General features: G+C 47.3%; 1 protein-coding gene across 5 annotated transcripts in view; it reads left to right on the top strand.

The window, feature by feature from the left end:
* FLI1 (Fli-1 proto-oncogene, ETS transcription factor) overlaps positions 1-7,248 on the top strand; it is a 107,860-nt gene extending 100,612 nt beyond the window's left edge. For all 5 annotated transcript variants that reach the window (XM_017809796.1, XM_017809795.1, XM_017809797.1 and 2 more), the window contains 3 exons: positions 2,032-2,094; positions 3,783-3,830; positions 4,793-7,248. In XM_017809796.1, coding sequence (XP_017665285.1) covers positions 2,032-2,094; positions 3,783-3,830; positions 4,793-5,322 — 641 coding nt within the window. In that variant the 3' untranslated portion in view covers positions 5,323-7,248. The remainder of the gene's footprint in view (positions 1-2,031; positions 2,095-3,782; positions 3,831-4,792) is intronic.
* Positions 7,249-12,826: the final 5,578 nt, after the last annotated feature.

A 12,826-nucleotide genomic window follows, 5' to 3' on the forward strand; every position in this document is an offset into this window, starting at 1 on the left:
TCCTGCTGTGCCCTGGGATGTATCCACAGGGAGCTGTGCAGTCCTGCCGCCCCTGGGATGTATCCACAGGGAGCTGTGCAGTCCTGCCGCCCCTGGGATGTATCCACAGGGAGCTGTGCAGTCCTGCCGTGTCCTGGGATGTATCCACAGGGAGCTGTGCAGTCCTGCTGTGCCCTGGGATGTATCCACAGGGAGCTGTGCAGCCCGACGGGCACAGTAGGGGCAGAGGGGTACCTGGAATGTCACTTGGGAAGACGCTTTTCCACTTTTTCCCTCTCCTTAAAATAACCTCCTTATTGTGCCTCGAGTCTTCAGCCTCCCTGGATTGAAAATCCCCTTTTCACCCTCCTTTTCATCATCATTTCATCCTCCTTTTCTGCCACTGGTCTTCTGAATCTTGGGATAAAAGAAGGTGGATCTGCTTTTGGATAGGATGAGTCACGCTCTAAATTCCATTGGGTGCCATGACTGGACTTCAAGATCAGGCTCAAGAACTTCCCAAACAATCCCAACTCTATTTATACCCCTATTTACACCGCCTTGTCTTTGTGAGGGGCCCAGGGGAGCACTGGGGATATGGGAGAGACAAAAATACAGACCTACAGGATTCCAAGCCAGTTGGGACCATGATCCCAAGCCAGATTCTTGCAAGGTTTTTCTAGGAAAAGGTGATTTCAGCCCTCTGTGCCTGTTGTCTTTCACAAGTAGGTCCCTCCTCTGCAGTCAGGAGAGCAGGATGGGGCAGTAATGTGAGTTCTGGCCTCTCCAAAAGTAAATTGTCCCAATGGGGATCACAAATTGTGCAATGGAAGATCAAAATGAGGTGGTGGGAGAAGATGGGCATGGATGGCTTGTGTTGGGAGCACCAGAAAGGTGGAAAATTCAGGGACAGTCAGTAAGATAAGAGCTGGAATTATGTTATGGAGAGAAATAGAAACAGACCCCACTATTTTTATCACTGAATCATGTATTAAAGGTGAGAGCAGAAACCTCTAATATTTGCAGGATTTGATCAAGGGACCAGGAGCAAATCCTGTGTACAGACCTCGTGTTACCACCCACCTGTATTGTGGGGTGATGCTTTTAGGGACAGACATGGACCATTTGGGCAGATCTGAGAGTTTCTTACAACTTTTCAGAAAGCAAAACCCCAGGCAGAGTCCAGCAGGCAGAGAGGGCCCCCCTGCACAAGCTCTGCTCACACACTGCTCTTGCTCTCGCTGGGTTTAGAGTGTCCTGGAATTCCCAGTCATCAGAAATATCAGTTCCTTGTCCCTAAGAACTGTGTGTTAGCTGCACATCCAGCTGGCACAGCCACACTGCCCCTTTTCCACTCCTGTTTCCCTGTGCAGCCCTCCAAGGTGGGCACATTTCCCACTCAACAAGATACTACTGGCTGTAAATAAACATGGCAGAGCCCGGCTGACAGATCACACTGCCTTCGCTTTGCAGCTTTCTGAGCTATGCAAACCCTAAAGAAACTTCAATTTATTTTTTTCTATAAACCCCAATTTTTTTGGCCCAAAAGTCTTGCTTAAAAAAAAAAGAACTTGCCTTTGCAAAAAACGTGGAAAAATGTTCCAACGTGGAAGGAGGTCAGAATTTACACATTTCGAAAAATCCAATTTTCTGCTTACAACATGGGTGTAAACTAGAGAATGGAAGTTAAAAGAATGGAAGTTAAGTTGCAATGACAGACAGAAAGTTAATAAAGTATCTACATAGTATTTTCCTTGTCTTGCTGCACCTTTAGGATATTAATAAACATCAATAATAATTATATATAAAAATATCTATAATAACAATATTTTTCTTGCCTCATCTGCATATTTTCACTTTACAGTAGAATTTTTAATTTCTAGTGAAATCTCTAAACTTTATAGTGCAATTTCAAAAATATCAGCCCTTAGGCTTAGGAAACCTTTCCCTCCCAGCCAGTTTATTCCTATTTGATGTGTCTTGTACTTGCCTGTCCTCTGTTCATTCCTCCCCTTCTGTCCTGGTACAAACAAGCTCTTTCTGTCTCCCCAGGCCCTCCTGTTGCAGGGACACAAAATGTGAACAAGACAACGGAGCAGCAGCGGCCCCAGCCAGGTGAGTGTTGGCTTTGTCCCTCTGGAGCACCTGGAGTGGTCCCACACTGGGGGGATAAATGTGCCAGAGGCAGACCAGCCGTGGGTTTGGACACTAAAATATAAGGAAGATCTAAAGCTCCAAGAGAGTGTCCAAAGGAGGCAATGAAGGTGGGAAAGGGCCTTGGTTTGAAGGCGTGGGAGGACACTGAGGGCACTTGGTGTGTTCAGCTGGAGGAGACTGAGGGGAGACCTCAGTGCAGTTCCAATTCCTGGGCAGGGGCAGAGGAGGGGCAGGGACTGAGCTCTGCTCTGGGGGGACCAGGGACAGCAGCCAGGGAATGGCTGGAGCTGTGTCAGGGCAGGCTCAGGTTGGATCTCAGGCAAAGGTTCTTCCCCCAGAGGCTGGTTGGGCACTGCCCAGGCTCCCCAGGGCAGTGGGCACAGCCCCAAGGCTGCCAGAGCTCCAGGAGGGTTTGGCTGATCCTCTGGGGCACAGGGGGTGACTCTTGGGGCTGGGCCTGTGCAGGGCTGAGGTTGGACTGGATGGTCCTTGTGGGTCCCTTCCAACATTCTGTGACTCTGTGCCAAGCTGGCAGAGAGGCCTCAAGGCAGTGACTCCACAGGGTCAGTGACTATTCCAAAGGGTTTTTGGTTTGCTGCTCCGTCCCAAAGGGCCAAAGGAACATCCTTGTGCCACCCCAGTCACTGTGGCTCCTCGCCTTGGCTCATCCCCTCTGGCTCATGGAGGCTGTGGAGCAGGTGTGGGGCTGTGCCAACCCGTCCCCTCCTCACCTCGGGCACAGCTGTGCCCATGGAAGTGTCTCCAGACAGACCCACCGGGGCTTCCTCCGTCCCAAACCACCCTGAGCCAAAGGAGATGAGCAGACCCTGCTGGGCAGGGAGCACTGCAGTTCCTGCTGCTCCCCCAGGTCCTCTGAAAGGCTCAGCACCCCCTGCCCTGCCCTGCACAGCTGCTTTCCATCCCCCTGCTTTATTTCAGGGGGTTGGTGCTTTTGGCATCGATTCAATCCACCAGCAAACACTTCAGACCCAAATCACCAAAACCAGAGACAGGCAAAGGAGAAGTGCAGAGATTAGGGCTGAGGAGGCCCCACGAAAAGGGAAGGAATTTACTCCTAATAAATACTTTGTGGGGTTTTCAAGAAACACTCAGCCTCGCTGGAGCCAGGGACAAACTCCTGCTACTCTCATTTGTCCAATGCTCTGTTTGCTTCAGAAAGGGAGAGTTGGGGGAATGTTCCATGGACCTCAGAGGGCAGCAAGCTCAGCTGCTAACAAGTGAATCTGAGAATCTCGTCTGCTGTCCAGCTCTTTTTATTAGGAGAAATATATTTTACCCTGATTTGTTATTTTCTACTGTCCCACAGTGGTTTTTCCCATGTTTCATGTTTTCTAGTTGACACATCAGTGTAGGGTATGTCCAGAGGGATTACAGACTGGGAAAGCAGGCTGAGACCAGTGCCACAAACACTGTGCCATTTTGGATTCCAGAAATAATTGGTGGTTGTTTGATAAGAAAGAAAGAAAGAAAGAAGGAGCACATTGGGTCTTTTCCAGGCCCTGGGAGAAGGGGCAGAAAGAGTCAAGAAAGAAAATGAAAATTTGGGTTCTGGAATAAACATAATGAACTGTTGTTTCTTTTTGGTGAAACGTTTTTTAAAGTCAGTTTGCTGGGTGTTTTTTTAGATCCCTATCAAGTCCTGGGGCCCACCAGCAGCCGCCTTGCCAATCCAGGTGAGTTCATTTTACCTTTCAGACCCTCATCATCAAAGGGGGCAGATTTCCTGCTGACCTGCTGCTCCAGGATGGATGAGCAGCTGCTGTCCCTCTAGTTGGGGTGAGCTGTGAGAGCCATTGAGCTCAGTAACTGTGCTCCCACAAGGGTTTTTGCAAAAACTCTTACAGAAAAGTGAGGGAAATGGTGCAACATCATCTTTGTCAGGACAAAATCACCATCCTGAATGTTCTTGCCCAAACCCAGCATTCCTTAAATAGAGTTTTATAGGGGACTTAAGTGCTGGTCTCTCAGATTTGCAGTACAGGTTAATGTTTCACTGTCTGCTGTGGATGAAATGAATGAAGGCACAAAATATCTCTGAAATTGCCTGTATAATAACTGTTATCTGCAGGAAATAATCCTTGAGTTTGGGGAATGAGACCTGGAGTAAATCTTGTTTGAACTGACCAAACTGAAACACATGGAATGTTTGTAAGAAAACATCCTCAAAATGCTCTTAACTTGTATAACCACAGCGAGAAAAACCAGGGGACCTTTACTGTAGGGTAGAAATAATCTCATGTAACTCAGGTCACCAACTGGAAAGGAAACTGGAGGTATCCAAAACAATATCCCTGGCAAACAGTGAGCAGTGCAGAGCTGAAATATCCCTGTTAACCTGCCAGTGAAAAGCTCTGCAGCGTAGTGTGCTCGGCAAAAACCCTGTTTATGAACAGCCCGAAGATTTTAAGGCCAAAGGCGCCCATTATGAAATCTAATCTGACCTCAAACCCGGGAGCAGAACAAAGGGTTGACTAACTTGTTTGCTGGGAACAGTTTATCCATTGCTACGCAAGCCCTTCCAGGGCTGGAGGAGCCGTTCCCAGCAAAGGTCGAGATAGTCCTTCTGTTTCCTGCCTTTGTCCGCGCCGGGGGCAGGAAGCGGCGGCTCATTTCCTCTCCCCCGGCTGTGTCACAGGGAGCGGGCAGATCCAGCTGTGGCAGTTCCTCCTGGAGCTGCTGTCGGACAGTTCCAACGCCAGCTGCATCACGTGGGAGGGCACCAACGGGGAGTTCAAGATGACGGACCCTGACGAGGTGGCGCGGCGCTGGGGCGAGCGCAAGAGCAAACCCAACATGAACTACGACAAGCTGAGCCGGGCCCTGCGATACTACTACGACAAGAACATTATGACCAAGGTGCACGGCAAGAGGTATGCCTACAAATTTGACTTTCACGGCATCGCCCAGGCCCTGCAGCCTCACCCCACCGAGTCCTCCATGTACAAGTACCCGTCGGATCTGTCCTACATGCCGTCGTACCACGCCCACCAGCAGAAGGTGAACTTTGTGCCCCCACACCCTTCTTCCATGCCTGTCACGTCATCCAGTTTCTTTGGAGCGGCCTCACCCTATTGGACCTCCCCTGCAGGAAGCATTTACCCGAACCCCAACGTGCCCCGCCACCCCAACGCCCACGTCACACCTCACCTGGGCAGCTATTACTAAGTGCTCTCAGCTCCACGGGGCCTTCACGAGTCTGGTTGGACTTTTTCTTTACTTCTGGGATTTTTATGGGTTTTTTGGGGGACCCTCAATGGATAATTGTGGCCTTTCTGGGGAAGAATTAAAACTGGATATTGGTTATTTCTGGACCAAACCTTTTACTTTTGTAACTTTGCCTCTTGTGTCTTGAACTGAGAGAGATGGAGAGATGGAGAGACGCTTCTGTGGGCCAGTACTCTGCATTTCCTTGGGGTTTGATGCTTGTGTCCTCTGTAGGAAGTGACGATGAAGATTGTTCACCGTTACCTGGAAAGATTCTTAGAGAAATTTTCAAGGATTCAAAGGCTTTTGACAAGACATAGATCCACCAGTGGATCGTAGGAAAGGATGACTACCTGGGGTTTTCTCTCACTGTGGAGCATGTAGGCAATTTGACTGTTAAGTGGAGGACACTGGGCTGCAGGGGACCACAACTGGAATCTTAGCTTTAAGGCAGATGAGGATTTTTTTTCACCCAACTGGAAATTAAATATATATATATATATTCATATATATATATGTACATGTATATTTTAAGAAGTAAAGGGCATTGAAGGAACTTTACTAGAGTGTACAACTCCATTAGAATGTGTCTTAACTCCAGAAACATCAGAAACCAGAACAAAACGTGACGTGGTGTCAAGCACAGACATTCCTTGAAAGCAGAATGAAGTGAAATAAATGACAGCAGGTCCCCGGGCGGTGCCAGAGCCCGAGGGGCCTCTCGATGTAGCGATTCGCGAACGCTGTGCGTTTGTCAGACCGTCGTCCAAAGGGTCAACAAATCAAGGCAAATTACTGTATAAATTATGCAGAGTTATTTTTCCCTATATCTCACAGTTTTAAAAAAGAAAGAGTAAATAAAACGAGTTGACCTCGGTCACAAATGCAGGTTTGTTTTTTTTTTACTGCCAGCTCGGTCTGTTTTTGTTTTATTTTTTTTTAATGTAATTTGTACATCTTTTCAATCTGTACATTTGGGCTGTAGCTTTGTACTTTTTGCTAAAAAAAAAAGAAATAAAAAATAAGACATGAGTAATGTATCTGTTGGAGATAACCTTGATCCTGCAATTGGATCCATAATTGACCCCAAAGTTGCCAGAAACCTTCCAGATCGCCCTGGGTTTGTCTAGAGTAGAGTATTTTCTCATATTAATCTGTTGTAGTTGTCTGCAAATTAACTCCACTTCACTCACATGTTTGCATTGAAGCTGATTGAAAACATGCACAACATTTTAAAGCGACTATTTAAATATTTTGTGATTGTTTTTCACCAAAATCTTTAACTTCGGGAAGATCTTAACCACTTCATCAATAAAATTATCAACCACCTCCTTTTTGATGCCTCCTGTCGGGGCTTTTCCTTGAAATTTGAAACATTCCCAAGTTGTCAGCCATCTCTAGTTTTGCACATGTTAATTTGATGGTTTGGTGCCATAAACAGAGGGTGAACCACAAATATTTGGGTTTTAGAACAGATGTCTGGGGGGTGAGATTTACATGTAGAACCCATTAAATGACTTGTATTAACTGGCAACCAATTAACAGGATCACAACTATCTAATCTAGTCTAGACACAACCTCTGGGGCTCTGTGTGGGGGCAAGGTCTGGTCCATGTGCATCCGATTGCAGGAGAGTCTGAACCCAGAGCTCTGGAGTCTGCTCAGAACTTTGAACAGAAGCACTGATGCCATTATTTAACAAAGTGGAAAAAGAAGATCAAGCTAATCCCTTTAGGTCTTAGTGCTCTCGGGGTGTTTATAAGTAACATTATTGCAATAATCGCAAAATTGAAGTATTTGAAGAAATTACCCATGGAAATGGGGCTTTTGCTACTATATATATGCAATGTACTTTTTTGGATATTAAAATATATATAATTTTGCAAGCTATCTTGGTGTGGTTTTTTTTTTAAATGTATTAATGTTACAATGAAACAGTTGTATGAAGAAGATGATGTAAAAAAAAAAATGTGACAAAATAAATGGTGGTTTTCTTCTCTAAGGCATCACATTGTCCCACTCTCTCCCTCCCCTCTGATACCTGCAGATGAAGCATGAACTTGATATTGAATTTAACTAAAAAGGAAAACAAAGCAGCTGCACAGCAGTGGCAATCAATCCTTATCACTAAAAATGTTTTTATAGTATTAGTTGTATATTATTATAGTATTACTTACAGTATTTATAGTATAAGTGTTGACCACTTATTCCAGAAAACCTGTATCTGTGGAGCCAGTGTTGGTTGGACCTAATTTAGTTATTGAGGTGTCTAAAACCCAGGCTCCGGCTTTTGTCCACGGAGAGAGAAGGTGGAAGAGCAGCCCAGGCTCAGGGCAGTGTTTGGCAGGAGGATGTGGCAGAGCAGGAGCAGCCCCTGCTCCCGTGTCCCGGGGGTGGGATCCCGGTGCCAGGACGTGCTCCCACCGCTGGCTGCTGGCTCCTGGGTGCTCCAGGCTCCAGCAGGAACGTCTGTGTGTGACCATCCTGCTGCCTGCTCGTGCTTCCACCTCTCCCCAAGCCCCAGGGAAAGCCAAAGCATTCCTGAGGTGGAGGCTGCAAAAACAAGCACTGCCAAGGAATCTTCTGGTTGTGGATAAAGGTCAGGCCCAGGCACTTCCTGCAGCCCTGCAGACACACGGGGGGCCTGAGAGATATCAGGCTCTCACTGCAGGTTTGATAAACCCTCAGGAACCCGGGGCTGCACGAGCTCAGCATTTCCTTCCTCCAGCAGCCCTTTGTTGCTGAGCCCTGTGCAGTGACGTGATCAGCTCTGAAAAAGAGCAACTCCAACCAGCACAGAGCTGCTCCCTCGCTGCAGTCGAGCCCCGTTGCTCAACTGAGTCACAAGAGCGAGTGGTTTGGTGCTTATCTCCATTGTTTTTCACTTCTACACTATCAAGATTAATTCTGGCTGCGCATCACCGGTGTTTTATTTCAATGCTTGTGCCTGCCCTCCTGCCAGTAATAGGAAAATCAGGAGATGAGATTGCACAAAAATGTCTAAAGGCAGAGTCTGGAGGTTATCAGAGTGCAAAGATGGCCTTGATAGCAAAATTTGGCCAGTGGGAACTTTGGTGAAAGAAAAAAGATGCTTGAAAATAACAAACAATATAAGAAGTATCTGTTTCTGGCTCTCAGCATCTTAAAGGAGCCCAGACTGAGGGTGAAGGGGATCAGCAGCATCACAACTCGTGTCCTCTCTGTCTCCTTCACCTTCTCTCCAGGGTACTGTCTGACATTAATCTTTGCTAGTATTTGCTAATACTTAGCTTTAGATATTAATATTTGTTACTATTTGCTAATATTTAGCTTCAGACAGATTCTGCCCCCCACTGCAGGCTGTGTTCCCACAGACATCTCACACCCCAGTGCCAACAACCTCAGACCATTGGGGCACTTCCCAGGCACCTTTCACAGCATTTCCATAAGATCTTGATAGTTGACATTCCTCAAGAACAAATAACAACCTAGAGATTGGAATAGGTCATTTGTACCCCCCAACCAGCCCGACTTTGCCAGGTTGGAGGTTCCAGGGGTGATAACTGGGGGATCTCCCCTCCCACCTCCAGTTTCTGGGGCACACTGAGAGCAAACAAACAAAAAACTGGTCAGCACTAAAGCTACTTTTTGCTTTTCCCAGAGGGACAAGGCAGAAAGAGTTCAAGTATTTCAAGCTTAAATGAGAAAGTTTACCAAACAGATGGTTGGGATCACATGGTTGTGAGCTGTGAGTCAACAGGGACAGAAGAAAATCTTCTCTGCATGGAAGTTCAGGATTCAGACCTCATCAGGAAACCCAGCTCCCACTGCAATCAGGGGTGATTTGGCTGTTAATGCCCAGTGATCTGATATTTCCCAGGATCTCTGTCCTACCCCCAAGCTCAAGCACTGAATGGGATCGAGCTTAAACCTGCCAAATTACAATTCCCTTGGCATCCCACCTTCTATAAATAGATATCGCAGCTTGTATGTCAGGTAGAATCAGTGATGGCTTTACAAGCCCAGAGCTGCAGCTCCCTCAGCTGGGATCTGGGTGCTGGTTCCCCTGTTTGAGATGTACCTGCCTCAGTGTGTGCATCAGAAAAGGCAGAACAAGGGGGTTCTTCTACTGCTTCATTACAGCCAGCAGGTTCAGAACTTGCTTTGAACTGTATCTTGAAGAAGGTTTTATCCCCACTGCTGAGAGTGGATGGAGCTCCAGCTGAAGCACTTGGTAGATGCTCTAAACTAGGAGATGATAAATCCTTCTGGAGTCAGGCACCTGAGATCAGTCCCATCCATTCTATTTTATTCTATTCTTTCCTGTTCTATTCTATTCTATTCTATTCTATTCTATTCTATTCTATTCTATTCTATTCTATTCTATTCTATTCTATCCCTATTCTATTCTATCCCTATTCTATTCTATCCCTATTCTATTTTATTCTATTCCTATTCCTATTCCTATTCCTATTCCTATTCCTATTCCTATTCCTATTCCTATTCCTATTCCTATTCCTATTCCTATTCCTATTCNCTATTCCTATTCCTATTCCTATTCCTATTCCTATTCCTATTCTATTCCTATTCCTATTCTATTCTATTCCTATTCCTATTCCTATTCTATTCCAAAGAACCCACCCCTTTACACACAAGTGGCCTCCTGCTTTATATACCTAAAAATTGTATTTCAAACCTAAGCATGAATTTCCAAACAACTGCAGGTTCCCAATACTATCCCAAGGGAGAGGGATTTCCCCGTGCTGAGACCTTCCCTCAGCAAAGAGAAAGACATTTCTCACCCTGGTGCCCAACAAGTGCGGTGCAGCCCTAATGAGACGAGACATTAATTATGGGGGAACTGTGCCATAACTTCTGTTGGTGCAAACATTGAATGGGAAGCTGGACTTGCCCAGCAGTGTTTCCTACACATCCATGGCAGTAAATGACTGTGCCTGAAGCTCTGCACCAAAAGCAGGGATGAACCAGCTGCTGTTTCCCAGCTCTGTGTCCCAAGGAAAGAGTCATCAGTCTGTAAACTCTGGGTTAAGGAAGCCAGCTTCACTTTATTATCCTATTACAATAATAGAGTTTTTACAGCCTGCTTTGCTGTGCTGATCCAGTATTTTTAATAACTTCAGTGAAATTAGTTTGTGATTTCAGCCTGACAAAGTAGGTTCTCCCACATCAAACCGAGCATTGCTGCATTTGGTGTTAATTAGAGCTGCAGTCTAGAGGCACATCAGGGGCTGGGGTTTATAAATTCACTTCAAAGACTCTATTTGTATATTTTTGCACAATACCCAGCATAACACACACATGACAATTTTCATCTGTGAAAGCAGAACTCATTGCAAATAAAGCTCAGACTTTTCTGTCACATTAGAAGAGAACTGAGACCTCTGGTTAAGGCCACGTGAGGAGTGACAACATGTAATTTAGCTTGTGTGTTTGGAATTTTTCATCTCCAGAGGTAGAAATCCCTGTACATAAAGCTCAGATTCTTCTGTTGCATCAGAAGAGAGTCAGAAATCCTAGGAAAAATTCAGCTCCTTTTATTCTAAGTTGCAGCTGCTGCAGGAGGATGAACACCGGGGACTCTGCAATTTGGTGCACAGCGATTTCACCACAGGAACCGCTTCTTCCTTTCCAGGAACTGCTGCAAACCTGTTATTTGCTTTGGCTTTTCCTTAACTTTCTGTCTCCTGGAGCTGTAAAGTCTGACGTTGGAGGCACTTCACCTTCCCTGCTGCTGCAAATCCCGTGCACACTCCAGAGGAGTCTCCTGTGCTGGCAGGCCATGGACCTCTGCAGCTCTTGGGAGCACCAGGTTGGTTTTCCATGGGGTGGTTGGAGGGCGTTTTGCTATGAGTGTTGGCAGAGGGTTCCTGTAATTACCTGAACACCATCCTTGGGCTTTCTGTCACCCTCAGGACGGTGTATAATGTATATATATTATATATGTACACTTGTCCCATCCCTGGAAGTGTCCAAGGCCGTGTTGGATGGGGCTTGGAGTAACCTGGGATAGTAGGAGATGTCCCTGCCCATGGCAGGGGGTGGAATGAGGTGGGCTTTAAGGTCCCTTCCAACCCAAACCACTCTATGATTCTATATATTATATATAGATATACATTAAAATAGTATATTGTAGTGTTAAGTCAAATAAGAGGAGGTTCAGTCTGGGGTAGATGTTGTTGTGCAGGGTTTAAAATGACCCTTAAGCAGCTCCCTAAAATCCCCAGCCAGACCCTCCAAGCTCTGTGGACACAGGGGTACCAGCATCCTGCCCTTGCTGTGGGAATTCGGGGAGCAGCATCCTGCTCTGGGTGGGGTGGGGGCAGGGAGGAGTGGGGATGCTCCAGTGGAAGCTGTCCCTGTCCATGGCATGGAATGGGATGAGCTTTAAGGTCCCTCCCAGCCCAACCCATTCCACGACCCAGAGCGGTGCTGTTGGATCTCCCGGCACTGCAGCACTGAGGGAGGTGAGCTGGGCTCCCAGAGCCATCTCAGGTGATGTGAGGGCTCTACAGACACTGCCACAGTGGGGGGGACTCCTTGCTGTGTGCCAGCTCTGCCCTGTGCCAGGGGCACTCCCAAAGCACGGGCATTTGGGCACTGCTGCAGAACCACCCCGGAGCAATGCCTTGGGGCCTTCCTGGGGTGGCCTGAGGCAGAACTGCAGAATAATAAAGGCTGCAAAAGACCCTCAAGATGATTAGATCCAGCCATTAACCCAGAACCACCGTGGTGTTGGTTTTTTACAGCCGGGGAAACTGAGGCACAAAGCAGGGAGCAGGGACTGGTCTAAAGTCACAGAGCAGAATTCCAGGTGGAATACGGGCCTCTCCAGATGCAGCCTTGCCTTTCCTAATCCACCCACCACCACAGACTCTGTTTGAGGTGCTGCTGCAGCCCGAATTTTACAGCCCCAGCCCTCCACTTACACATCACCTCCAAGTTCACTGCACCGAATTAAGTCTCCCAACACTTCTGTGAAGGGGCTAAATACATCCAGCTTGCACAGCCCGTGCCAAAAACAAGTCACTAAATGCATTGAACTCCGTGTCATAAAATAAGGAACAGTCCCAATAAATTCCTGCTTTGCCTTTCAAGGTTGCCGTGGAATTCAGACCGTGCCGAGCTGGGAGTGGCTGATCCGCAGGTGAGCGCTGCCATCCTGTGGCTGCAGCACAGAAAACAACCTCCGGGATCGCTCCTTCCCTCTGGCGGCATCCCTGATGGTCCCCAGCATTCCTGGTGGTCCCCAGCATCCCAATCCCTCCCTGTGCTGGGCTGTCCCAGTGGAGAAACGCGGGGACTGTGTCCCACATCACTGCCTTGGGATGTGCTCAGCCAGGACTCACAGAATCCCAGAACGTGCTGAGTGGGAAGGGACCCACAAGGACCATCCAGTCCAACCCCTGGCCCTGCACAGGCCCAGCCCCAAGAGTCAACCCCTGTGCCCCAGAGGATCAGCCAAACC

The sequence above is a fragment of the Lepidothrix coronata genome, unplaced genomic scaffold, assembly GCF_001604755.1.
Source record: "Lepidothrix coronata isolate B3197 unplaced genomic scaffold, Lepidothrix_coronata-1.0 Scaffold27, whole genome shotgun sequence".
Taxonomy (NCBI): Eukaryota; Metazoa; Chordata; class Aves; order Passeriformes; family Pipridae; genus Lepidothrix; species Lepidothrix coronata.